Raw genomic sequence first — 27,332 nt, 5'->3', positions numbered from 1 at the left:
TTGAAGTCTTCCACATATAAACTTGGCTTCACCCTGAGTTTGACAGTGACTCCTTAGTAGCTACAACAGACTCTGGGCTTATTATCTCCGTGTTGTATAATTAAAGGGAAGCTGACTTTTTTTTTTCTTTGAATGAGGATATGTAATTGAAAGGAAAATTTATACTTGAAAACGAAAGTCTTGAGGGCTAGGTGTCCTGTGAGTGGCTATGACAGGGCTCGTTGCCAGCAGCCTTTGTAGTTTTGTGATACCTCTGCTTCTGTAGTTTTGCGCTATGGATATTCCTGAGGATGTTTGCAGCTTTGGATGTTTAAGTGGGACTTCCTATAAAAGCAGAGCAGGGACCTTTCCCTGTGAGCACACATCTTATACTTGCTTTTTTTCCCTGTTTATCACAATGAAATATCCCAGTTTATTTCAGAGAAAAACTTTCTGGAAAGACCTTGAGTTGTGGGGTCCATTTCCCCAGCAGGCATGAGCGCACTGCCATTTGTGATGTAGTTTTAATATACTGTAAAGATTTTTCATCTTCTTTTTCTCATCAGCAGTGGGGTTTTTTAATTTTTAATTTTAATGTCAAAATACCTTAGAGTGTGAGTCAAGTAGACTAGGCAAGAAGGCCCACGGGAAACAGGAAAATAAAATTAAACCAGCCAAGGGGCCTCAGGGTCTCATGGTTACATCATCGCCTGGCTACAGGCAGCTCTTCCCTTCAGCGCCTCCGTGACCCAGGGTCGCACGTGGGCTCTGTCGTTATTAGCGTGAGTGCAGAGCCAGAGAACACCAAAGCAGCAGACATGCTCACACTTTTGCGTGTTAGGGACTGATTTAGGCGTAAAATAATCAGTGTCCAGTAGAAATGTAATGCGAGCCACATATGTAAGGTGAAATTTTCTTACAAATTTTATGATGTAAAACAAAACAAGAGAAACCTGCTGTAGCTTACTACACCCAAAGCATTATTAATTTGATTGGTAAGCCTGTTATAAAGATATTGATGTATTTTATTTTACAGTTTTGGATACTAATTCTTTGATATAAAGTGACTGTAGCCATGGAGGTTAATGATTCTTTTAGGGTAGCACAGATCTAGAAAGAAAGTTTTATGACATTTACTGTTTGTTTTCTCTAGTTAGATACATTTGTGCTAAGGGGTTGGCACATTACTATCACTTCAAACATTAAATCTAGTTATTCAGAAGTTTGGAGTGAATTCAGGGCTGGCCTAGGCTTAACAGCAATGACGAAATTACTAGGCTAACCAGCATCAGTAGAAACTGTCTGTGTCCCCAAACAGCATGTTAAAAGAAGAATGGAACATTAAGAATGTAGAAATTATTAAAAGAAAAAGAAAAACACAAAAAACACGTTTGATGTAATGTGATGAGTATTCCTGACCTCCAAAACCTAAAAAGAAAAATAAAATGGTTAGAATCCTTCCACGAGAGCACCTTGACGCTGTCAAGATTGTGCAAAGCAAGGAAAAGTACATTGTTGTGGACCAAAGAGATCTGGTAGCAGGATGCAAATGGTACCCCGTATTGGATCCTGAAACAGAAAATGCTGGAGAGCTAAGTGAGATCTAAGTAGTGAGTAATTTAATTGATAATGCCTATGCCCACGTATGGTTGTGTACATGTTAAAATAAGAAGTTTCCATCAGGAAGTATGTTTATGGACTGTCTGTGCTAGCTTTGTGTCTTTTCTGTATACAGTATGTTCTAAAGTAAAACTGTTGAATATTCAAGTGGAAATCCAAAACTGAAGCGTGCACACCTGAAATGAAAGTTCCCTGCAGCAAGGACCTGGGTGGCCAGTGTGCTGAGTGAGGAGCACAGCCATTGCAGACCCTTGTGGTCTCATCTCCACGTTCATCCTCACGGAAATCCCAAGAGACACCAGCCACTGGGCCTGTTCTGCAGACAAAGGGGCAGGGTCAGATTGAGGGAGTTAGCAGTCTGCAACCCACACAGCCTGCAGACAGCCCCGGATCCAAAACCAGTCTCTGTCTCCTAGATGGCTGCCAGTTCCTGTATTGTGGTCAGATGTCTACTTTGGGAGACCAATGACCTCAGTAATACATAGATAAACTTTCTAGCGATTCTCTTGCTTCTTGAAGGGCTGAGATCAGGCTCTTTCTTCAGTTGTAAGGCACATGGCCAAAAAGTCTGGCTTGTGAACAGGAACCCCCTCCCCGCCTACCCCCCCCCCCACCTCCCCAGAGCATCTGGCCACTCACCTGTTGTTCCTCAGATCAGGACTTGGGCTGGTTCAAGTCCTCCCACACATCCTTTTACTACTCTCAGGGTCCTATGTATGCCATCCTCTGAGGCTGTGGACACACTAGTAGAAAATGGAACAGGAAAATGATAGAAGAAAAATTATCCCAGAGATCTGTGGTACAGACATATGTTACATGTAACGAGAGAGCCCCAAAAACAGATGTGCAGAACTCAGAAGATGTGCGGAACACGGCCTGTTGAGAAGATGTATAGAACACGCCCTGTTGAGAAGATGTGCGGAACACGGCCTGCTGAGAACCCTGGAAGCGCAGTGAGCATCTGAGGCTTAATGAGGACACACACCCAACTCAGAGCAGTTAGACTGTGTAGGGAGATGGCTTTCTGCAAGCCAGACAAGAGCCAACTCTGCATGAAGAGCTGAGTTGCAGTGGGTTGATGAGTGGGTGATTCCTTGTTCAGTGGTACAGACCAGAGGCAGCCCAGCGACATCAGAGTGCTGAAAGAGAATCCACCCGTGGAGAATTCTGTATTTAGCAAAACTAAACTAGAAAAAGATGAAATAAATGCACCCTACAAACAAATGCAGTGATAATTTGCAGCCAACACACCTGCTTTGCAAGAAGTTTTAAAATCAGAAATGTCAATATGAAAGTTAATATAAAAGACCAGAAACAAGTGTTTTCTCATTTCTTCTTTCAGGAAATTCAGTGTTAGCAGTCTTTGACTGCCTTCCCAGTGTTCCTTCCTAGTTTTCCTGCCAGTTCTCATCCACTTAATTCCTGCTTTAAGTTATTATGATGGTGCTCAGTTGAGCACTGAACTCACGTCTTCTGCGAAACAGAACACGCTCCTAACCACTGAGCCATCTTCAGCCCTGCTTCTTTACTGATGATTCCAAAGAGCTTTTACTTTATCTAGGTTTTATGCATTACCAGAAGCCAGAACAAAAATTTTAAGCAATATTCATTTTACAATAATAATTTGAGTTATATATGATGTGAGACATGTTTTTGTTTTAAACAAAATGAAAGTTTGTAATTTTCCAAAGCAAAATCAAGAAAGCGGTGGCATTTTACATTTTCTTTTTTTATTGTTGTTTCATTTTTTGAGAAAATAGAAGGAGGTGTGGTGAAGTGGGAAACAGGATAATTAACACCCTGCCTTAGAGCACCAGAGGGTCTGTGTTATATTGTAAATAGCAGGAGAGGAAAATGAAATTCCAAAAGAGCATTGCTGTTGCTTGATATCACAGTGGAAGGCATTGGGAACGCATACACGCAGTGACAGCACAGAAACATACAAATGAATTATCCCCAAGAAAGCTGTTTGTTTGGTTGGTTTGGTTTTTCAAGACAAGGTTTCTCTGTGTATGTAACCTTGGCTGTCCTGTACTCATGCTGTAGACCAGGCTGGCCTCGAACTCACGCAGATCCACCTGCCTCTGCCTCCCAAGTGCTGGGATTAAAGGCGTGCGCCACCATGCCTGGCTGACATTTTACATTTTCAACTTTGACTAGTGTCTGCCTTCATAGGCTGCAAGGTTTGTGTGAGATTTCTCAAACTGAACATGAGAAAGGTTGCTTTGGCCACAAGTATATGAACAAAACTGAGTCTGTAGTCAGTTGTGGTTGGATAAAGGACAGGCCTCTTAGAGGCCTTGAATTAACTGAACAAACTTTGATAGGAGACCAGAATTCAAGTGGTTGTATTATAAAAGGAGGTTGCAGTGTGGGTTCCAAAACCAAATCATGACTTTTTATTTTGTTTTTGTTTTGTTTTGTTGTTTGTTTGGTTTTTTGGTTTGGTTTGTTTTTCAAGACAGGGTCCCTCTATGTAGTCTTGGCTTACCTGGAATTTTCTCTATAGACCAGGCTGGCCTTGAACTCACAGAGTGAGTGTGAACTCACAGCCAAGTGACTGCTCAGGAGTTAAGAGTACTGGAGGCTCTTGCACAGAGCCCTGGTTTGGTATCCAGCACCTGCCTCTGCCTCACAGGTGCTGGGATTAAAAGCAAGAGCCACCACTGTCTGGCTTTTTTATTTCTTTTTTACATTAAAGTCTTTCATTCTATGTTAGTTATTCTTTAAATGAATTTTTAAATAATACATAGTTTTATCCCTTGAGTCCAGTGTTGCATCCCAGTACATACCTAAAATTGTGAACTGTTTTAATATGAAATAAATATATGTTTTTCAAAATAAAAGAATTGTAGAATAACTTTGCTTCAGTCTGTACAGGTATTTTGTTTGCTTTAAAATTGTGTTACTTATGTTTGCCTGTTAAATACCAATTTTTCTTCTTTTTAGTAATCAAAGCTCAGATACTTTAAAAAATGAAGCAAACAGAGGCCAAGTGACTGCTCAGGAGTTAAAGTACTTGCGCAGAACCCTGGTTTGGTATCCAGCACCTACATGGTGGCTAACAACTGTCTGTAGCTCCTGTTCCAGGGGAATCTGACTCTCTCTGGCCTCCATGCACAGACGTACACATAGGTCCAGCACTCACACATAAAATGAAAATAAAGAAACTTCTTCTTTCCAAATGAAGTAATAAAAGTTTTCTGTTCGAGGTATATTTGGAAGAAAATGCAGGACAATTGAGTGTCGTCTAAGAAAGCCCTTTTGTAAGATCTTTTAAATAAACTTAGATTTCTAAAGTTACAGCTTAAGTAAAGAGCTTAAATCATTGGATACTAGAATCGGGCTTTTTCCGTTATTGTCGTGTATTTGCTATGGTCATTTTAATGACAGAATTAATCTGGTGAGATCACTCAGTAGGTGAAAAACTCTTGCTACTCAAATCCTGAAACCACATAATGAAAAAGGAGAAACTGGATTCCTGGCAGTTACTCTCTGACCTCACAGTCACTCATGTGTTCTCACTTCCTGTCTCTCCTGCTCACTTGCCTGTATGCGCAGGCACACACACAAGTTTAAAACGCTGATATAAAACAGGAGCAGGACAGGGTGGCCCACGCCTTTAATTCCAGCACTCAGGAGTCAGAAGCAGGTGGATCTCTGAGTTCAAGGCCAGTCTGGTCTACAGAGTGAATTGCAGGACAACCAGGGCTGCACAGAGACACCCTGCCTTGAAAAAACAAAACAGCCTCAACAGCACAAAACATGTTGGTGTGCATCACCATGTGTACGTTGTACCATACAGTACTTTAAACAAGGGTGGCCATCACAGCATTGTCCTGCGAGGCCATCATAACATCACTGTAACAGCATACTCTTATTTAACAGCGGCTTAGTGTCTGCTGTGAAGTTGGCTGTGATGAAAGTAACTGCTGCTGACATTAATTCTCACTCAAATAAGAGGCAGTAAGATAGTAAAGTCAGCTGCAGATGTAATTTCACATCACGCAGAGTGGGTTGGGTTTTCTGACGAGATCATAGGCAAAAATGATACAGAACTCAAAAGCTATTTCTAGAGTGACAATTGAGAAGTACCAAGGACTATTGCCCACTGAATGCTCTAAAGAATTTGACTGTGGCACAGGTGATTTGAGAAGGTCTTGGGGACAAAAGAGATGCAGCTGTTCAGCATTTCTGCCAGACATCCTTTAGTTGTGGTTGTGTCAGGGCAGAAACTCATGAAGGACTCAATTCTTTTTTTTTTTTTTTTTTTTTTTTCTAAGAATTTGTGCAGAGGAGAAATTATGACTGAACTGTTTAAACTTGAATCTCAAAAAGTCAATCCTTGTCTTATTTACTGAACCAGCCAGAGCTTCAGTGACTGCTGCACGTGAGCAGCGTGCAGGAGCCGTGAGCGTTCTCCACACAGTGCCTCCTTTGCTCAGACTTTTTCTTGAATTTCCCAGTGAATTCAAGCAGTAAGGGAGGGACATTGTCCAAATCCATTGCCCTGTTCACCACAGCTCTTTCCTTCTCACACAGCTTGTTTGGGTTTTTCTCTCTTACCTGGAACTTATGGAGGAATAAAGAACAAAGAGCTGAGAAGCTTCTCCCTTTTCCCTGCCGCCCACTTCCCTCCAAATCATGTCTTAAATAATGCTCCTTTTTCCTCTTTATCTGAAATGTCACCTTACTTTGCTCTATTCCTGGCCTTCACGCTCTATGTCAGCAAGCAAATTATATGCCCGGATCAAACTCTTAATTTCTGTGGTTTAATCATTTTAGTAGTTGTTAGGACTATTCTCTGTCTGATGTCACTCGATCTTACACACGTTTATTCTACTATTGGGAGAGTGCCTTGTCAGAAGTTCCCCTCTCTTAATTCAAAACATCAGGTTGTTGTTTTCACAGGTACTGTTCGTATTTGTAGCCTGGGGTAAATTGGCGTTATGAGACTATGTGAGGATTTAAAAAGAACTATCCATATAAAATTTACAAGAGTGCCTGGTACTCGGTGAGGGTCTCGCTGATGCTCTGGGCCACTCTCTCTATCCTTCATGGCATCCTCTCTGCTCTGCCCATCTCGCTCGGCCAAAGAGACCTCCTGTTGTTACGGTGCTGACCTCTGCGTTTGGGTGATGCAGTGGGAGGTTGCGGCTACTGGAAGAGAAGAAGAGTTGGGATGTATTTTCCAGCCTCTCGCCCACGTCCCTAAGGCTGCACTGGTCCCAGTGTCCCAGGCTCACGTCTTCTCCCAGTTGCCATGGCGCTTCGTGGGCGCTTCAGATCTCTTGGACTTTACTAAATAGATTTTGCAAATGGATTTCTCTTGAGTTGTTGTGGGTTTCTGTTCAGAGCCTGACCCGCAGAGCTGTCCAATTCAATAATCCTAATATGTCCAACTTATATTCTCTCCTCTTACTATGCAGCTTTTATGCTCAGGGTTTTTATTTCATTTATAGCACAGCAATTTTCCATTGTTATAAAATGCTCTTAGCAATGAATACTGAATACTTTTTTCTGAAGTCATGAGTAACCCAAATCCATAACTATTTTATTGGTAAAATTTTGGTTTTTGGGTTTTTTGTTTTGTTTTTTTTTTTAGTGGATTTTTTGTTGTTGTTTTGTTTTCAGCACTTTTGAGACAGGGTTTCTTTGTGTGGCCTTGACTGTCCTGGACTCACTTTGTAGACCAGGCTGGCTTTGAACAGCCAACTGTCTGGCTCTGCCTCCCTGAGTGCTGGGATTAAATGTATACACCATCATGCCAGGCTTATTGGTAAAATTTTAGTTTGTAATTATGTATTGGGAATTAAGTATATTTAAAGAAAATGGAAATCTGAAGTAGAGGTGTTTGAGAGCTGAAAGCAGCCATAATTTGTACCGACAGGTTCTGTAAGGCACACACTCTTGTTATAGCTGATTTAGGTAGCATTGTCATGTTGCTGAAAATGGAGTTGGGAAGAGAGGTGCAGAGCTGATTTCCCTGAGCTGGTGTGAGCAGTTCTAGCATACCACTCTCTGTCAGCAAGAAGGGTGTTAGTTGCAAGTAGCAGAAAACATACTCTGGATTCCTTAAACATGAGATATACAAAGGGCCAGTGAGCTGACTCAGTGTGTTATTGAAAATTTTTACATCTACAGTCAGCAGGGAGGATTGATTTTATAATTTTCTCTTTTTCTTTATCTGGTTTTGGTATTAGTAATAGTGGTTCAATACAAAGAAGGTTAAAACATTCCTTCCTTTTCTATTTCATGGACTAGCTTGGGGCCCGTGGCGTCAGTTCTTTAGTGGGCTAGTAGAATTCACTACACTCCATCTGGGCCTGGACTTTTCTTAGTTGGTAAATATTGTTTCAGTCTTGTAGATCTGTATAAATTGTTTATCTCAAGGTAATTCTGGTAGGTCATATGTATCAGGAAACTTACCTGTTTCTTCTACATTTTAGGTATCTCTTAATTTCCTGAGTTAATTGCTATCTGTTGTAATGTCTCCATTTTTACTTCTGATTTTATTAATTTGGGTCATTCCCATAACTTCTCTTTTGTTAGTTTAGCTAAGAATTTATTGATCTTGTTAATTTTTTTTTCAAAGTAACAACTTTCACTGATTCTTAGTGATTTTTTAGCTTCAATTTTGGGGTCTCTGCAAACACAGAGCTGGCAGAGTATCTAACTGTGAGGCAAGAAGGATACCCAGGTTGACCCGACACAGTGGCCAGTAATCGACCCTGGGCAGTCTGTTTTAGGAATGTTTAAGTATAGCACAACTTCCTGGGGGTACTTACTCAAAATCAACAAAACTTCAGACATGACTATATTGAAACAAAATTCTTTGTAAATTACATCTGACCTCTTCCATAAACATGGGTTCTATAGATTGACTGCATGTGACATCTTAAGGGTTTAGGGGAAGATCTGATGGGGTTTTGGTCATATAATCAGTGCGAAGGTCACCTGACCTCTGCTCCCGTGTAGTAAGTACATGTGCCATTTCCTGTAAAGATGAGTTGTGCAGAGTTACTGAGAACTGGTGCTCAAGATCAGGGCCTGGGGAGAATGCCTGAGATAAACCTAAGAGTCAGGAAGCCAGGTGTAGCCCGGCTGCACAGAGAGTGCAGAAGTCACCAGCCGTTAGCCACATCCACTCCCAGCCTTCTGGAAGGAAAACAGGTTAAGCACCTGCTCCTTTGAAGAGGCAACTGTGTGTGCTCAACCTTTCTGTCTCCCCAGTGCTTACCTGTGAGCACCGGGACCTCGTGTCCTGACACCATCTCATCACTCCGCTCTGGTCTCACCAGGACCTCGTGTCCTGACACTATCTCATCACTCCGCTCTGGTCTCACCAGGACCTCGTGTCCTGACACCATCTCATCACTCCGCTCTGGTCTCAGTTCTTTTCCATCTACTCACTCTGGGTTGATTTGAGCATGTTTTTCCAAGCCCTAAGCTTAGTTCATCTTTAAGTTGCCTACTGAACTCTCTCTGGTGTCTTTAGTGCAGGTAGTTAGGGCCTTCCACTTCTGGACTGCTTTCATCACACCCCATAGACTCCGGTATATTGTGTCTTCATTTTCGTTCAACTCTGTGCATTTGTAACTTTCTTTTTATGTCTTCAAGAGTACCCTGATCAGCAACAGTGTTTGTGCAGTCCCATGAGTCTGTATGTTCCACAGCGACTCTTGAGGTTGATTTCCCCAGGTGGCTAGATAGAGTTATTTTAATATTTTTATATTTCTTCATCTTTTGTGTCCAGTATATGGTCTATTTTGAAAATGACCCATGGCTGCCGAGAAGACAGTGTGGTCTGTAATGTTTGGATGGGATGCTGTGTATGTGCTTGTCAGTCTGTTTGCTCTGAGATGTCACTCATCCCAGATGTTTGTTTGCTGGGGCGGAGTCTTTGTATAGACACTATTTATCAGTTGTAAATTCCTCATTCTACTCATACAATGGGTTCTTAATTATCCATAAAGTGAATAAAATCTTTCACTTTTATCAAACTACTTCAGTTTTTTAGTTAGCTTCTCTGGTTAAGTTGTTAAGTATTCTCATAATCAAAAAAATGACAAAATTTTACTTTTTTATGTACGCCTATGTTGGGTTTTTTTAAATTAATACACCTTTCAAGTCAGGGTACGTATTTATTCTAAATTAAGAGTAAACTGGAAAAAAGATTGTCAGTAATAATATTCAGGCTGTATCCAGGAAGCTGTGAGTAATTATTTGGGGGTAGTGTTCTGAGGTCAGTCTGGTCTGTGTAGCCAGTTCCAAGCCATCCAGAGCTACCTAGTGAAAAACTGTGCACCTGCACACACATGTTCACATGACAGAGAGGCTAACGACTGAGCCCCAGGCTCGCGAGGTTGTCCACACATTTACTGTGGCATACATATGTTCTCTTCCACACAAATGCACAAGCATAGGCACATCTTGCACACACGTTATGCACACATACGTACACAAATATTTTAAAGATTTTTTTAAAGTGCCAAGAGGCTGCATGTCTAGGAAGCGTGAGCCTTGCACGGAAACTGTTGATCAGATGCCGTGAGTGGTGCCTCTCGCTCCTGCTTTAAAGCCTTGCATGGAAACTGTTGATCAGATGCCGTGAGTGGTGCCTCTCGCTCCTGCTTTAAAGCCTTGCACGGAAACTGTTGATCAGATGCCCTGAATGGTGCCTCTCGCTCCTGCTTTAAAGCCTTGCACGGAAACTGTTGATCAGATGCCCTGAATGGTGCCTCTCGCTCCTGCTTTAAAAGCCTTGCACGGAAACTGTTGATCAGATGCCGTGAATGGTGCTTCCTGCTCCTGCTTTAAAGCCTTGCACGGAAACTGTTGATCAGATGCCGTGAGTAGTGCCTCTCGCTCCTGCTTTAAAGCCTTGCACGGAAACTGTTGATCAGATGCCGCGAGTGGTGCCTCTCGCTCCTGCTTTAAAGCCTTGCACGGAAACTGTTGATCAGATGCCGTGAGTGGTGCCTCTCGCTCCTGCTTTAAAGCCTTGCACGGAAACTGTTGATCAGATGCCGCGAGTGTGCCTCTCGCTCCTGCTTTAAAGCCTTGCACGGAAACTGTTGATCAGATGCCGTGAGTGGTGCTTCCTGCTCCTGCTTTAAAGCCTTGCACTGAAACTGTTGATCAGATGCCGCGAGTGGTGCCTCTCGCTCCTGCTTTAAAGCCTTGCACGGAAACTGTTGATCAGATGCCGCGAGTGGTGCTTCCTGCTCCTGCTTTAAAGCCTTGCACGGAAACTGTTGATCAGATGCCGCGAGTGGTGCCTCTCGCTCCTGCTTTAAAGCCTTGCACGGAAACTGTTGATCAGATGCCGCGAGTGGTGCCTCTCGCTCCTGCTTTAAAGCCTTGCACGGAAACTGTTGATCAGATGCCGTGAGTGGTGCTTCCTGCTCCTGCTTTAAAGCCTTGCACTGAAACTGTTGATCAGATGCCGTGAGTGGTGCCTCTCGCTCCTGCTTTAAAGCCTTGCTCGGAAACTGTTGATCAGATGCCGCGAGTGGTGCTTCCTGCTCCTGCCTTAAAGCCTTGCACGGAAACTGTTGATCAGATGCCGTGAGTGGTGCCTCTCGCTCCTGCTTTAAAGCCTTGCACGGAAACTGTTGATCAGATGCCGTGAGTGGTGCTTCCTGCTCCTGCTTTAAAGCCTTGCACTGAAACTGTTGATCAGATGCCGCGAGTGGTGCCTCTTGCTCCTGCTTTAAAGTGTATTGTCTGCATTAATTCCAGAGTTGGGAAAGAGATTCCTAACTTTAGGGAACACATAAGAATGTTTTATATACATTTTATTGTGTTAAACCTAATAAAAGTCTTTACTATGCTGCCGCTTCTAGGAGCAAATTCCATGTCATTAAGTGCATCCAGAGTGTTGTATAACCATCACAACTCTCCATTTCTTAACTTTTTCATATTCCAAACAGAAACTGTACCCCATAAGCAGAAACTTACGTCACCCCTCAACCACTAGTAAATCTCTTCCCGTTTTCTGTCTCTAGGATGAATGGTTTTGGTGCAGGTAAACACACGCGCGCACGCGCGCGCGCGCACACACACACACACACACACACACACACACACACACACACACACACACCTTGTGGGTGCCAGACCAGCAATCCCCAGCCCAAGAAAAGAACCGTTTAATGAGAAAGTTTTGTTCTTATTAGATGGCACAGATTGTCTATTGCTGTGAAGACGCCATGACCAAGGCAGCTCTTTTTGTTGTTGTTTGTTTGTTTTGTTTTTTGAGATAGGGTTTCTCCATGTTAGCCTTGGCTGTCCTGGACTCACTTTGTGAACCAGGCTGGCCTCAAACTCACAGCGATCCTCCTGCCTCTGCCTCCCACAAGGCAACTCTTATAAGAGAAAAAATTTAACTGGGGCTGGCTTACAGTGCAGAGGTTTAGCTCGCTCTCATCATGGCAGAGAGCGTGGCAGTGTGCAGGCAGACATGGTGCTGGAGAGGTGGCTGAGAGCTGTACCTCTGGATCCACAGGTAGCTGGAAGACAGGGACCCTGGGCCCGGCTGGGCCTTCTGATACCTCAAAGTGCACCCGAATCACACACTTCTTCCAGCAAGGCCTCAGCTCCTGATCCTCCTCCACCTGTGCCACTCCCTGATGACTAAGCGTTCAAGCATAGGAGCCATTCTTACTCAGACTGCCACAAAGAAAGGCTAACTTTTAAATTTCTTTCTGGAGTATTAATTACAAGGGTCTTTTAAAAACACAAAGCACTGTGTACTTTAATGCAAATCAAGTTATTTTTGTCTTCTAAATTTTTGTCTATTCCAAGTGAAACTATTATAATTCTGTGCTTCATGCTCTAATGTAAACAAATGGTGTTGAGAAAATTGTTCTTGATTTGAATGGTTTTTCATGTGTTGTTCTAGTTAGAATTCTTTAACTTGATTTACTGATTATCTAAATTGCTTTTGAGAGCAATTTCTCTAAAATGTAGTGAACCCAAGAGTGGACTGTGGCTTTTTGTCTGTTTGCCAGTTTTCATAACTTTGTGCCATTCTCCATAGGTTTGCAGAGTGCACAGTATTTGGCCAGGGCTCCCTAGGTGAGTGCAGACCGTGGTGACTGCTGTGTAGTGTTTTCCTTTAGTACTAGTTACAGGAGTTGATCTGTGCTGACTACTGTTCACTGTATTAGTCCAAGCTACCAGCTTGCTCTGAACTTTGGTCAGATCCTGGACTTTGTTAGTTAATTTTTACTTAGCCAGGAGATTGTGGGGAGCCTAAGACTGGCTCACACAGTGTACCTTTACTTGAAGGAAAGTTAGTGCCTGTGATCTCCTTGCATTCCAGCCTTGGCTTCATTTCTGCTGAGTATCCTCAATCTTCATACCAGTTCTTAGATTCGTTTCAGAAAATGTCTTCTGTAGTTTCCCGCATTTTTCAGTTCTCGTTGGTGGAGCCAGAGTCTCTGTAAAATATCCATTCCCCTTGCTAGTAAAGAATAATAATAATAATAATGATAAGAACAAAGGCTTTGTCTTAGTTAGGCATTATGCAAATCAGGGTCCATGTCAGAACTGAAACTTTTTTAATATTAGCTGGTATAATTTGTTTTTATCTCATGAAAGGGTCATGAAGAATATTGGAACAAGTGTTTCGTCTGTGCTGGATCTAAGTGGGGAGTTGGTTTGCTGTTTGGGCATTTAGCTTGGTTTAGGTGTTTGTTTTCAGGAACAGACTGTCCTTACATTTCCTGTATTGTCCCTTGTGCTTCTCGGTCCAGGGTGCTAGGATTATAGGCCACCCTGCCTGCTTTATGTGTCCTGGGGATCCAACTAAGGCTCTGTGTAGGTTTGGTGAGCATTGAGCCAACTGTGCCACATCTCCAGTCCTCAGTTTGATATTTGTTGAACCTTCTCATCACTTGCCTTGTGGATTGTATTTCAAGTTTCTTTTCTGGCTTCAGTGCTACTGAGGGATGAGAGGGGCAGGAGTATTGTCTACATACGTTTCTGTGGGAGAAGCTGGGTGGCAGAGGCAGGGAGTGGCTGTTTAGTTTTTATAATGACCACACGTAGCTTTTGGACTGCCATCCTCCCCTGCTCATCTGTTGGTGAGGGTAAAGGTTTTTATTTATAACCCTGGATTTCGTACAGCTCTGGTTAGTGTACGGTAACCCCTAAGTCCCCCTTTCCAGACCAGGTCTTCCCAGGCCTTGAGACTTCCGTGACCAGCGCAGACACAAGCACATCAACCCTGACTGCTCTTGTGGCCATCGTCCTTCCTAGCTGTGGCAGTAGATTTCTTACAGGCTCCCTTGCAGACCAAAGTCTTCCTCTCGTATAGGAGAACCCCAAGTATTTATTTCTAAAAGGAATTTGTACATGACTCTGGCTTGTCTTTGTATACAATTTAGATCTTTTTATATGGTTGACAAAAATGTTTCATTACTTTTCTGTATTCAGTCACTTCATCACTTCAACTTTAACTTTACACATTGTGTTGAATTTTTTTGGGCATAATTTGCACACAGTTTTAGGGCTTCTAACAAGTGTGTTCACCTGTACAACTAACATCCCAGTCAAGACACTGTATTCCTCAGTGTCCCCAGCCCCTGCCTCATACGGCCACTGATCAGGTTTGTGTCACTGCTGCTCAGTTGTGACTCCTGAACTCTGGTTAAGATGTTTCCTGCCGGCTGTGTTCTTTCTGGCCTTTCACGTGCTTTTGAGATTACTGCTGCCTTCACATACTGGGTTACAATGTAGCGAACAGTGTAACTCAGACTGGCGGAATGATCTTAGCAGACTGGTGAGGCTCCTGCATTACTACATTCATGCATTGCTGCTGTCCTGTGCAAGCTTAGCTTTTTATTTCTCAGTTTTGTAATTTTTTCCCCTTCAGTTAGAAGTTTATAATCACATTTGTTTGTTTGTTTGTTCATTGTGTGTATGTGGCCTTTGTTACCTGTCGGTTGCTTCCATACTCCCTTCCATTGTATTACTGAGGCACGTGCTGTTCCTGTGCACCATAATTTATCTGTTCATCAGCTGATGGGTGTTAGAGTTGTCACCAGTCTTGGTTGTGATGAAGGAAACCAGTGTGAGTATTTGTGTTCAAGCTGTCTCTTTGTCCACACTGGATATTGCGTATCCTTTTTATTTTGTTTTAACCAATCTTTGTGGGTATGTTATTGGAGTAGTAATAGTATCTTGTGGTTTTCGGCAGTATTTTTCTGATTGTTAAACAGATTGAGTCTCTCCTGCCTTCTCTTACCCTTTTTACCTGAAAAACTGGCCATGTCACATTACCCTGGTGTCTTCCTTCACGGTACCAAATCTTGGGTTAAACATCACATTTGTCATACTAAGGGCATCTTGCATTTGCTTGTGGTGATATGCATTTGTGCGTTCTATGAGTCACTGAGGCCCAACGGAGTGAAAGATTGAAAGTCTCTTCCATCCTCAGCCCTCCCTTTTTCCCCGATCCTTCACAGTAATACTATTAAAGCTTAAAGATACTATTTAATCAAAGTGCCTCAGATATACTTTCAAAACTGGTTCCGTGCCTTGATTAGTTTGGAGAGTATAGCATCTGTTGTCATATGTCCATTCCATAGTGTTTTGTTCGTCACAGTATTTATGGATGCAGTGTTGTTTAATTCTTAATCTACAAGTAGGTAGGTCTCATTGAAGTCTCTCTTGGGGAGCCTTCAGAGATTTTTGTTAGAAGGAGTTTCTGGTTACTAGACTGAAGTGGATTCGTGAGGATCAGACCAAGGGCTGTATGCCTTGACTTGGATAGTTAGCAGACTCTTGGCATCTCCTGAGGTTGCTTCACCATTCTCTACTGACCTAGAGTTTAGCTCGGCCATGTGTGTGGGGGGGTGACTTCCTGTAGTCTGAGCTCCCTGGGAAGCTGAGGATTTGAGCCTGGAACTTGAAGGCCTGACCATTCTTTAAAAACAAGGAACAGAGCCCATGCACACACAGTGAATGAGTGTGAGCAGATGTAATTACAACCTTCTGATTAAAAGAACAATTGCAAAGCTGAGAAATAAAAAGCTAAGCTTCTATAGGGCAACAGCAGCAGTGCGTAAGCATTGTCATGTGGCGCTTCATGGGTCAGTGAGACCACTCGGTCAGTCTGAGTTACACCGGGCACATCCTATCACTGTGGTCAGTCTGAGTTACACTGGTCAGTCTGAGTTACACTGGTCAGTCTGAGTTACACTGGGCACATTCTATCACTGGTCAGTCTGAGTTACTCTGTGGGCACATTCTATCACCGGTCAGTGAGACCATTTGGTCAGTCTGAGTTATGCTGTGGGCACATTGTATCACCAATCAATGAGACCACTTGGTCAGTCTGAGTTACACTGTGGGCACACTGTATCACTGGTAAGTGAGACCACTCAGTCAGTCTGAGTTACTCTGTGGGCACATTCTATCACCGGTCAGTGAGACCATTTGGTCAGTCTGAGTTACACTGTGGGCACATTGTAACCCGATAGTCGGTGGAAATGAGATGGAACTCCTCCTCAGGTAGGAGGAGGAGTAAGGACAAGTGTCCAAGTCTTCAGTGCAGCAGACCAGTGCAGTGTGGTCCTGTGGGGCCACAGCTTATAGATTGCCTTATTGAACTTGTGCTTGTAATCACTTTAAAATTATTTAAAAGTAGGAAGTTGTTCCAAAAACTGTCAGAATCCTGAGAAGCATAAAAACTGCAGATTAGATGTCACAACTACAGAGTGTGGACACCGAGAGGGACCACACACCTGGGATGCTGTAAGCTTTAAGCAGCTAGCATGTTAGACCAAGAGAACGCAAGCTGATAGCACACCTGGACTTCACCGAGGCCTCACGGTCTCTGAGGGCATCTGTACGAACTAATGAGAGCAACGTGAGTCCCACCCACCCCGGTTAGGAAGACTGCTCAATGGTCAAGCACATGGTACCACAGAAAAAGCACTCCATATCCAAGTCGTAGAGCCTTCGCTTGGCTCTGTCTTGTCCCACAGTTCATGTATAGGCATGGACATCAGAAACAAGTTGCGTATGAAACACAAGGCGTACTTATTTAGTATGCTGTTTTGACATAAAATGAATTTGTTCCCAGCCTGTGGGTCTTGACCACCAGAAAACACATATTCCTGATGCTCTTGGGAATTGAGATACGACTGACTTAGTAGCAACATTGTAACTATGAAGTAGCAATGAAAAATACGTTTATGGTTGGGGGCCCCTAAGACCATGGGAGGCCTGTCTGCGGAGGCCACATTGTGGTGGACAACGTGTGGAAGGGAGAGGACAGTGCTGGGCCTTGTTCTCCCTTCCGCCTCGAGCAAGTGAACTCAGGGCTCAGGTTTGCACGGCGAGCACCTTTGCCCCCTGTGCCTCTCATCAGCCCGCCAATTTTTTACTTTTTGAAATTCATACCATTTGAAAAATGTTAACTTGTGGCTTTTAATAAAAGAGTCCCCCCACCCCTGCAAAAAAAGCGCTTTTTTATTGACTAGTTACTGCCATGCGCTGCAGAAGTGGTAAAGCACAGTTGGAGTTTCGCTGTGATCGTGTCTGTATTTTTCTGTCATAAATTTAGTTACATTTCTTTTCAAAGACACTACACCACATTTATATAAAGAACTCTGTGGTACACTATTTCTGTCTTCAAGATTCCAAAATTACAGGCACGGATGTCAATGCAGATGAGGTTTACCTAATTTGGTCAGGAGATTGACAGGTGTCCTCAGGGTGGCAGAGAGCCCCGCATAAACCCTGCTCTTGGATTACTCCTCCAGGAAACAGTGATCAAAGTCACACTTTGTTTTTTGTTGATCACAGTCTTAAAATAATAAGGTCTGCTTGCAATTGAATTTTTCAGATACTAATCTTACAAACCCCAGAAAGATTTTTAAAAGTCACACTTTCTGATTATAGTCTGAGATTGTTTTTGGAGGCTTAGCTGTGTGTGTTTTAATGCCCTAAGTTTTCTGTGATTGTCAACCAATTTCTTGTTAAACTGCTATGTTTCACTGAAGACTTGAGATGCTAAGGAAAGTTAGTGTGAAGGAATGTATCTGGTATTAGTAAAACAGGGAACTAACTTGACAATACCTTTAGCCTTATTAAAAATACTGTCTTTATGCCAGGCCTTGCAATTCACCAAGATAAATTAGTACTAAGTAAGTGTGTCTCAAAATAATACAAGGTTAGAAATCCATAATTAGGTTCCTGACATTGAGATAGTTAAGCATATTTTACAGAGAAATTAGGTAATAACTTGAGATTTGGACAAAATTTTCAAACTGTAAACATAGTATCAACAATGAAGACTTTGTGATCTTAGTTGTAAATTTAGCCGCTATTTCTAGTCTAATAGGAAATTTTCTGGTAGAGGGCATGTATCTTGAATGTCTCTGCCTCTTAGTATCAGACATACAGGAGACATGTAAGAAGTGAGTGCTGGGATGGGGGACCATTGCCAAACTCTTAGCTGATGTTAGAAATGGGAAACTAGTTTCTGGTCCTGTTCCAGGGATGCCTTTGCCACATGACTAGCATGGTGCAAGCTGCCCTTGTGGACACTGAGATTGAGATCCAGAGTTCAGGTGGAGCCAGTGTGGTTAGGGCATAACACTGGTAACCCACTATGAACTGGGCTTTGCTGTGGTGGGTTGAAACCCACGGGCATGCCACGAAGGCATCCTGCCACAGACCTACATGTCCCACACTCAGGCCTTTGTGGTTGTTTTATGCAAATCGTGTTACTTAGCCTGGAGCTCGGTGATTCTTTACCCTCCTGCGTGCTAGGATTACAAGTGTGCGCTACCACATATGGCTGTTGTGTGGGGTTGGGGCTGGGGTGAGGATGGGGGTAAGCCAGCTCTCCTGGCCAAGCCCAGTAGTTTTGAAAAGGTAAAAAATCATTCCAACAGAAATTCATTTAAACAAGAGAACTTTGAGCTTACCTACCTACCTTTCTTTCTTTTCTTTTCTTTTCTTTCTTTCTTTCTTTCTTCCTTCCTTTCTTTCTTCAAGACAGGGTTTCTCTGTGTAGCCTTGGCTGTCCTGGACTAGCTTTGTGCACCATGGTGGACTCGAACTCACAGAGATCCCCTGCCTCTGCCTCCTGAGTGCTGGGATTAAAGGCGTGCGCCACCACACCCAGCTAGAGCTTACCTTTCTTAACATTCTCTCTTACAGTGTTTCTGAATCCTAATTCTCTCCTCTTTTCAGCCCTTTTAGTCTAAAAGAAAATGCAAATCCATGTGTTCACCATAAACAAAGACATGTTAAACATTAAATAGTGTACAAAAATTAGCAATTTTGGGGCTGGAGAGATGGCTCACAGGTTAAGAGCACTGTATGTTCTTCCAAAGGTCCTGAGTTCAATTCCCAGCAATCACATGGTGGCTCACAACCATCTATAATGAGATCTGGTGCCCTCTTCTGGCCACAGGCACACATGCGGGCAGAATACTGTACAAATAATAAATAAATAAATCTTTTTTTTTTAATTAGCAATTTTATATTTGACTTCTTAAAATGAGCCATATCAGCAGCTGACTGGCAACAAGTGTGAAGGTGAGAGGGAGACACATTCTCCGGCATCATAGAGGCGCCCTGGCTCTACATGGTCTCCTATGCATAAACTGTACTAAGCCAAGGCGCTCTCTGCTGCACCCCTGTCTCCTGCATGACAGTCCTTTGGTTTGATTGTGGAGCCTTAGTGGAGCAGAGTATTCAAGACCTCAATAGTCAGACCTAGTTTCATGACAAATAATCATTGTACAGCTCAAGCTAAGAATGTGCATGTTACATCTTGTTTTGGGGTCTGGCTATAGCAAGATGTGTAAAGTTTATGGTCTGTGTTGTGATGGATAATTTCAATTTAGAAAAACTGTAATTTAGACAGATGTATTGATATTGATTTCACTTTGCATAGGTGTAGAATCAAGGTCTTTTAAATACTGGTGAGATGGCTTTGGGTAGAGGCACTTGTGTGCAGGCCTACTGACCTAAGTTCATTCTCGATTCTGTAAGTTAGAAGGGCACTGGTACCTGAGTGATATTGCCTGACCTGCACGCGCACACTCGCACACACGCGCACAGATACCTTAAGCCAAATAAGCCTCTTGTACTGAGGAATGGATAACAAAAATTACATTACTGCTTGGTTCTGTCAAATATGTTAACACCATCTTTTGTAAGGTGGGGAGATATAAAAGATTCTGTTTCCTTTAGAACTGAAGTCTATAACACAATCTTTCATCTCGAGTGTTTATTTCTGTCTGTCTAGCTATCGTCAGCTCTCTCCAGAGCTTCTGCCTTGGTGTCCCAACTGCCAAGCCAGCCCCTATCCCTCTGAACTATACTAGCTAAAGTGTTAAACTTCTTTAGCACAAGGCGCCACCCAAGGGCTCCCCACCTGCAGCCTCCTCTGACGCACCTCTCTGCCCTCGTGTTACTCAGTCTGTTTTCTGTCTCTAGCAGTTTTGTGTTGTTTGCAGCTGTTCAGTTAATATGGACTCTGGAGTTGTCGAAAGGGCTGGAGCCATGTTCTGATCCCTCAGAATTTAGACATATGGAGCCTGGTACTTTATAGAGGCTTAATATTTGCAGAGTTATTGAATGAGTTTCATGAGAGGCCTTTCATCAGAACTAACCTGCTGGGTGCTGCGGGAGGCCGGGTGCTGCGGGAAGGTGGGTGCTGCAGGAGGCCGGGTGCTATGGGAAGGTGGGTGCTACGGGAGGCTGGGTGCTATGGGAAGGTGGGTGCTGTGGGAGGCCGAGTGCTGTGGGAGGCTGGGTGCTGTGGAAAGGTGGGTGCTGTGGGACGCCGGGTGCTGTGGAAAGGTGGGTGCTGTGGGACGCCGGGTGCTGCGGGAAGGTGGGTGCTGTGGGAGGCCGAGTGCTGTGGGAGGCTGGGTGCTGTGGAAAGGTGGGTGCTGTGGGACGCCGGGTGCTGCGGGAAGGTGGGTGCTGCGGGAGGCCGAGTGCTGTGGGAGGCCGGGTGCTGTGGAAAGGTGGGTGCTGTGGGACGCCGGGTGCTGCGGGAAGGTGGGTGCTGAGGGAGGCCGGGTGCTGTGGGAAGGTGGATGCTGCAGGAGGCCGGTGCTGTGGGAAGGTGGGTGCTGCGGGAGGCCGGTGCTGTGGGAAGGTGGGTGCTGTGGGAGGCCGAGTGCTGTGGGAGGCTGGGTGCTGTGGAAAGGTGGGCGCTGTGGGAGGCTGGGTGCTGTGGAAAGGTGGGTGCTGTGGGAGGCCGGGTGCTGCGGGAAGGTGGATGCTGCGGAAGGCCGGGTGCTGTGGGAGGCCGGGTGCTGTGGAAAGGTGGGTGCTGTGGGAGGCCGGGTGCTATGGGAAGGTGGGTGAAGAGGGGCAGGCTTGCTCCTGAACAGCTCACTTGCAGTCATAAGAGCAGGACATGCGACCTGACTGTTACAGGAACTAGGTTGCCTTAGGGCTTGAGAACAGGTATCGTTTGTTACGTGAAAATACGTGACCTTGTCAGTAAATCCAAAACGGGTGGACTGTGATGTTAAAAGGCACAGATCACATTTACAGCAGCAAAGGTTGCCTATGAAGTGATCCCAGCTTTGAAGGAAACAAATGTTTGAAGAAATTCAGTACCCAGAGGTAAAGTGCAAAACGCACTGATGTTTTCAAATTTGACAGTAATAATGCAAAGCTGACCTGCAGGAAAAGGAGGAAAATTTTAGCCTTGCCAAGTAGTTTTGAAAATTGTTTCAAAATGCTCCGTAGAGTGCAGATTGCCGACAGGTTTGGGCTAGCCTGAGACCTCCTGTGAGCTTGTTCGGCCAGGTGTGTTTTCCTGCTCTCTAACATTATTTCCTCTGCTCTATCTCAGCAGTGGGATTGTGGCCTTAAGCATGCGCTGGCCAGAAAGGCTGGCCAGGCCGTGCATGCTCAGAGAGGAGTCAGGTGATCGCTGTCCTAAGGCTTGAGGTGCAAGGCCAGCAGTGTCCCCTCTCCTCTGCCTTGGGACAGCTGCTGTTCACCAGACGCCTTAAGTCTACCTTGCGGTCGCTCACTGCTTGCAGGGAGAGAGTATGCGGTGGGCTTTTGGTTGGTCCCATAAATGGGACTGACATTGATCTGGTGTCTGGCTCTGGTTCTGATCAAGTGGATCACCTCTAAGGTAGGGCATCTTTGCTCTTAGCTTTGTGACATTAATCATTAATTTTGCATATTTGATTGGCATGAAATATCTACACTTTTGTGTTGATTTTAACCTTTCTGATTTCAAAGAGCTGTGAGTTCTGTCAGTGAAAAGTCTTAAAGTTGCTATTTGTGGGATTTTGTTTTTGTTTTTGTTTTTCTTTCTTCTTTACCTCATATCGCTTCTGCCCTTCCTCTATAAAGAAGCTTGACTCTGAGGGTTATACAAGTAAGCCAGCCAGACTTCTGAGTATACATATTTTAAATATTTTCTTCTGGAGAAAAAGGAGCGACTGATGTTTCTATGTGTAAATTATAATTGTTGAGGATATTCTAAATAGTGAGAAGCTCTATAAACCAAAACCCATCCTGGTGTATGATCCTTCTTAAGTCTTGGACCTTAGCTAACAATCATTCACAAAAATAAAATTAGGATGTGTTGTCTTGAAGTTGAATTCAGTTGAGAAATACTTAGTGGAGGATGTGAGCTAGCCAACTTGCCGTCTGGATCAGAGTCTAAAGCTAAAGTGCAAACAGTGAAGTCAACACTGAAATTAACTTCTCCACATTCATAGAAACAGTTCTATATTTCGTCTGCCATGCAGTTTCTTTTCTTTCTGTATTAAGAAGGTGGCAAATATTAATTTAAAACCCATTATTAGGCTGGCACTGTTTGCTAAGCAACAGAAAATACCTATAAAGTTTGTTCTTTTTCAAGCAACATTGCAACCCTGCAATTTAATTATTTACACCAAAGCACAACGTTTTAAGCATGCTTGTCTCTTATTTGAATTGGTTCTCTCAGAGAATTTGATTAAAGAAATTTCCTCAAGAAATAAAGTACACCAGGACAGCTCCTGCTGTTTCACAAGTTAAGGATTATTTTGTTTTGCTGAGGGCTGTTTGCTCCTCTTTAAAGGACTGCTTTACCAAGCTGTGGGATGAAGGGTCAAGCCAGTGTTACAATGTATCAGTTGAGTCGCAGATGGTTTGCGAAGCCCCAGTTTTTTCAGTGACCACCATTACTTAATTTTTTTTTTAATTGCTGATACCTCGTTTTTAAAAAGCAAAATTTGGACAGAAGGCTAGAAAGATGAAGACAGTATTTGAGTAGTTGAGACAGTCAAACAAAAGCTGCAGTTTCAGTGTGTGTAAGAGACGTGTACTCAAAAAAAAAAAAAAAAAAAAAGACATGTATTCTAAAAAACTTATTTTGCTGTGTTGGGAAAGGGAGTTTTGGAACTTTGGCCATGTTCCATCTGTTACATACATATCCGGTGTAATTTTCCAGTGTTGTTCCTAGAAGCTTTTTAGAGCTACTGTGTTTAAATCCATTAACTCAGTTTACCAGTCTGCAAAGTGGAGATTAAGGCTACTTTACAGAGTTCTTGTGTGGGTTAATCATGCCTGCTTTGAAAAGTTATGTATTAACTAATACTGGAAACAATTTCTACACCTCTTGTTTGTTATTTACCTCCAAGTGAAGTCTTTATGGAAGAATCACTCACTCCATCCCAGGCCTCATGGTGTCTCAGACAGGCCCTGCGAGAGCTGCGGCTCTCAGACAGGAGCCTGCGGTTTAACTTGTTTATGCTGCGCTGGTTGCTGATTAGCTCAGCCTCGCCCATGTTTTGACCTATACTAGTTGCTTTGCAAGCTGTTCCCAGGATGGCTGAGTTAGAAGAGTCAGGAGCAGAAGCCTTGCTTGTTTTCATTCACTGGAAGAGGTGCAGTGGAAATGCAGATAGAGGTGCAGTGGAAATGCAGATAGAGGTGCAGTGGAAATGCAGATAGCACCCCAGGGGCATCAGGACTGATGTACACATAGGATTTTGATGAAATTTGTTTTATTATTTTTGTTAAAAGTAAAATTCTACCAGTACGTGGCTTTAAAAATTATGCTCTTGTAAGCAGCATTGGTTACAGCACATATTTTTAAATTAACACTATTATGTGGAATGAAATTTTATTCTAATTTATAATGTATGGTGTAACTCATTTTCCAAAGTGACCTAGATTGCTTACAGAGCGAACTTGATATGACACTCATATTAAATGTAATTTACAAGGAAGTTGATGTGTGTTTTATATTCATTGGTAAGTTCAGGTGCTTATTTTAAAAGTCTATTCTGTTTTTAAAAATTAATTTTATTTGGATTTATTTAGTAGGTGCTGTCCCTTGGGATTCAGATAGTTCTTAGACTACGTATTTATAGACTAGCCTTAATTAAGTACTTTAACAACAAATTGAATATTTACTTATCACTATATATCCTTAATTAAGGCACATTAAATTATACTCTTGTGTCCAAATTTTAATAAATATTAGTAGAGGCCCTGCCATTTTAGTGTGTAGTGCTTCCTTAGACAAGTCTAAGGTATTTACCTTACTTTAACATGTATTATACAGAGTTAACATGCATCTTCAGCTGTTTACATGAAGTAAGCAGTGAGAGTTTTGCTTTTAAAAAGTGGCTGTTTGGATAGATAGCCTTTCTAAAAAAAAAAAACAGTAATAATGCCAAGCACCCCTAGTAGAGAATTGCATTTCCAATTTTATTTTAAGTGTCTTGTTTCACCAAATTGTTATTGGGCACTGTCAGGTTATTGGGCTGTGATAAGCTATTACATATTGATGATATCTGTGGTTTTATTAATAGGCCTTAGCCAGTAGAAATAATACTGCCTCTTACATTCTTTCCAGACTATTTGATGTACCTTTAGCCTGCCAGTAAGGGCTGGAACCTAATAAACGGAGCGTTTTGTAGATGATGGCCGTCCCACTCTGAGTGGCATCTTTCAGCGTGAAACAGCAGCAGTTCCAACACTGTTGCTACGCTGCACACTAAGCTGAGCACAGGGATGTATTCTGCATGAATTACTTTCTAGCTATTTCAGATCACACTTTCTTTGTAGATTTTTTATATGATTTCCACTTTTTATTTTATTTACTTTGTGAAATATCGCTGTACATTCTACAAAGTTTGAAAGGGACACAGCTGCACATTAAAAAAGTTCGTCCTACCCCTGTCTCTTGGGATCCCGAAAGCAGTGAATACAGAATTTAGTTTCAGTCAAAAGTTTTGCTCTACATTTCATGAACTTTTTAAAAGGATTAAGTCACACATGGGTCAGCCTGGTGCATGTTTGTTTGTCGTTTGTTTTTCTTAAATGATAAGTAAGCATTAAGAATATAACTTGGCTGAAGTGACAGCCAAACCAGGAAAGTGCTTGAGGTAGATACAAGGCTGAGGGCCTGCATTCAGTCCTCAGGACCCCAGGGAATCACCAGGAGTGCTGGGGTGCCCTGTGCTTGTCACTCCAGCCCTGAGGGATCTGGCGGGCACATCCTTAGGGCTCTCAGCCAAGCCTGCTTGCTGAGTTCTAGGCCAAGTGAGAGACTGTTTCACAGAACAAGGTGGATGATGCCTGAGGTATAGCCTTTACACACACACACACACACACACGCGCGCGCGCGCACGCGCGCGTGCGCTAGTTTTGCATGCAATACTATGTGATCACTTAAACTCTGTTTATAACTAGTTTTCTAGGTTGGCCTTCTTACCTCCCTGGAGGATTTGTAGTTACATACCTGTTTAGTGGCTGTAAATCTCAGCCACACATTTGTGGGGTAGAAAACCATTAATCTGATGAGTAGAACTTTGATCACGTAGCTTTAGTGTGCTTATTTTGTCTGTCTGTCTTAAATATATTAATACCCCCCAAAACTCCTTTCAGGTCTTTGTGGTGTCACATCACCGTACAGATTAGTACCTTGTGGCACCAACTCTGATTACTCCTGCCATTAAAGAAACTAATTATATCGACTGCTTAAAAAAAACCAGCCAGGCATCGTAGCACACACCTTTAATCCCAGCATTCAGAAGGCAGAGGCAGTTAGGTCTCATTGCAAGTTCCAGGCCAGCCATCACTTCTCGGGGATTGAACTTGGGCCACTAGGCTTCGCAGGGAGCCCCTCTGTCTGCTGAGCCGTCTCAGCAGTTCCATCTCTGTTTCTCACATGTTCCGAATGTTGGGATTTGGGCTGGGTCTGCGGTACCCGGAGATGATTCAGGTGTTTGCTGGCACAGAACTTAGATGCTAATCAGAGGTTTGGTCAGTTTTATCATCCAGCTTTTGAAGTGTGTTCATTGGTGTCAATTCTGTCAGTTAACTGTTTACTTATTCCTTAGTTCATAAGTTTTATTTGAAACAAGTACATTTATTTATTTAGAGCTTTCCAAGTGACTGTGGTGAATGAGACAGATAAGGTTCCAGCTCTTGTAGAATTTCTATTTGACTACAAAACAAATAGGATAATGCTAGCCAAATGCTATGTATGTATGTATGTATGCTGTGCTGCCTCTGATTCCCAAGTGCTGGGGTTAAGGGGTGTGCCTGGCTGATTTTTTTTGTTTGTTTGCACAGTTAATAAAATGTGTTGCTTTGAAGGTAGTAACAAATAGAGCTAGTGCCATGCAGCATCGCAAGAGAGCATAGTTAGTCAGGATATGCCCAAGAATGTTTTATCCAGGTGTAAGAGATGAGAAACGCAGGCAGCAATGCTTTAAGCAGGCAGGGGAGCAAGAATATTGACAGCAGATCATAGACCATGGGGTTCGGACTCATTTCCAGTGCAGTGAGGAGCCACCGGAGGACTTGTGAGTGGGACTCGAAATATTCACTCTTTTAATACATGGAGGCCTGGGGTTGGGGAGGCTATACCTGGACCCCCATCAAATTGACCTTTGCCCTCTTCTTCCCACTGAGTAGCTCTTGTGACTGTTTTAGAAGCCAGCTTCTATGGGACTGGAGGTACAGCTCAGTGATAAAAAGTGTTTGCCTGGCATGTCAAGGCCGTGGGTTCCACCCTCAGCATCCCACACCCCCAAAAGAAACCAACTTGTGTGGTAGTCTCAAACCTTTCACTCTTGCATTCATTTCTTCTGGTAGTTCGTAGCTACGCTGAGTTGTACTCGTCTTTCCCCGAGCTAGAGATTTCCAGAGCAGATGCATTTTACATGTTCAACATTGTTTTGCACAGTGCTTTGCAAATAATATGTAATAAATAATAAATGTATGTTCACTGAATTAAATTTTAGATCACCTTTCATTATCATAGACTAAAATGTATCTTTTTTTTTCTTCCAGAGACGTGGAGCTATATCCTATGACAGTTCCGACCAGACTGCGTTATATATTCGTATGCTGGGTAAGCAGAGCTTTGTGTCAGCGCCAGTTAATTTTGTTGTCATATTGTTTGAGAGGAGAAGTCTTTGGTTAGGTAACCTTTTCGTTAGTTTTTGAAGCAGAAATAGAAGCTTAGCGTCTGAAAACTAATACTGAGTATGATTAATAAGGAGACACGCATTTTAGAGTTAAAGACAGTTTAGAAGTCTGCTTTAATAGGACAGTATGTTTAGTGTACAGCTTTTGTTTTAGAGCATTCTTGGTGGAAAATGAGTTTCTGGAGCTGCTGAAGAGCAGCCAGCTGCTGAATAAGTAAGTTCATGCTAACATGATAGGAGGTAGCTGACGGGTCTGCCAGGCCCCACTCTGTTCTCAGGTGGCTC

At 43.1% G+C, this 27,332-nt stretch overlaps 1 protein-coding gene across 1 annotated transcript in view; it reads left to right on the top strand.

Annotated features, from left to right (window-relative positions):
- The window catches only part of Pde7a (phosphodiesterase 7A), a 77,291-nt gene that overhangs the window by 16,798 nt on the left and 33,161 nt on the right, over positions 1-27,332 (top strand). The window contains 1 exon segment of the mRNA XM_051172651.1: positions 26,911-26,971. Within this exon segment, the coding sequence (XP_051028608.1) occupies positions 26,911-26,971 (61 nt within the window).

This window comes from Acomys russatus, chromosome 31, assembly GCF_903995435.1.
Source record: "Acomys russatus chromosome 31, mAcoRus1.1, whole genome shotgun sequence".
NCBI lineage: Eukaryota > Metazoa > Chordata > Mammalia > Rodentia > Muridae > Acomys > Acomys russatus.
This window is presented reverse-complemented; position numbering and strand designations above follow the sequence as displayed.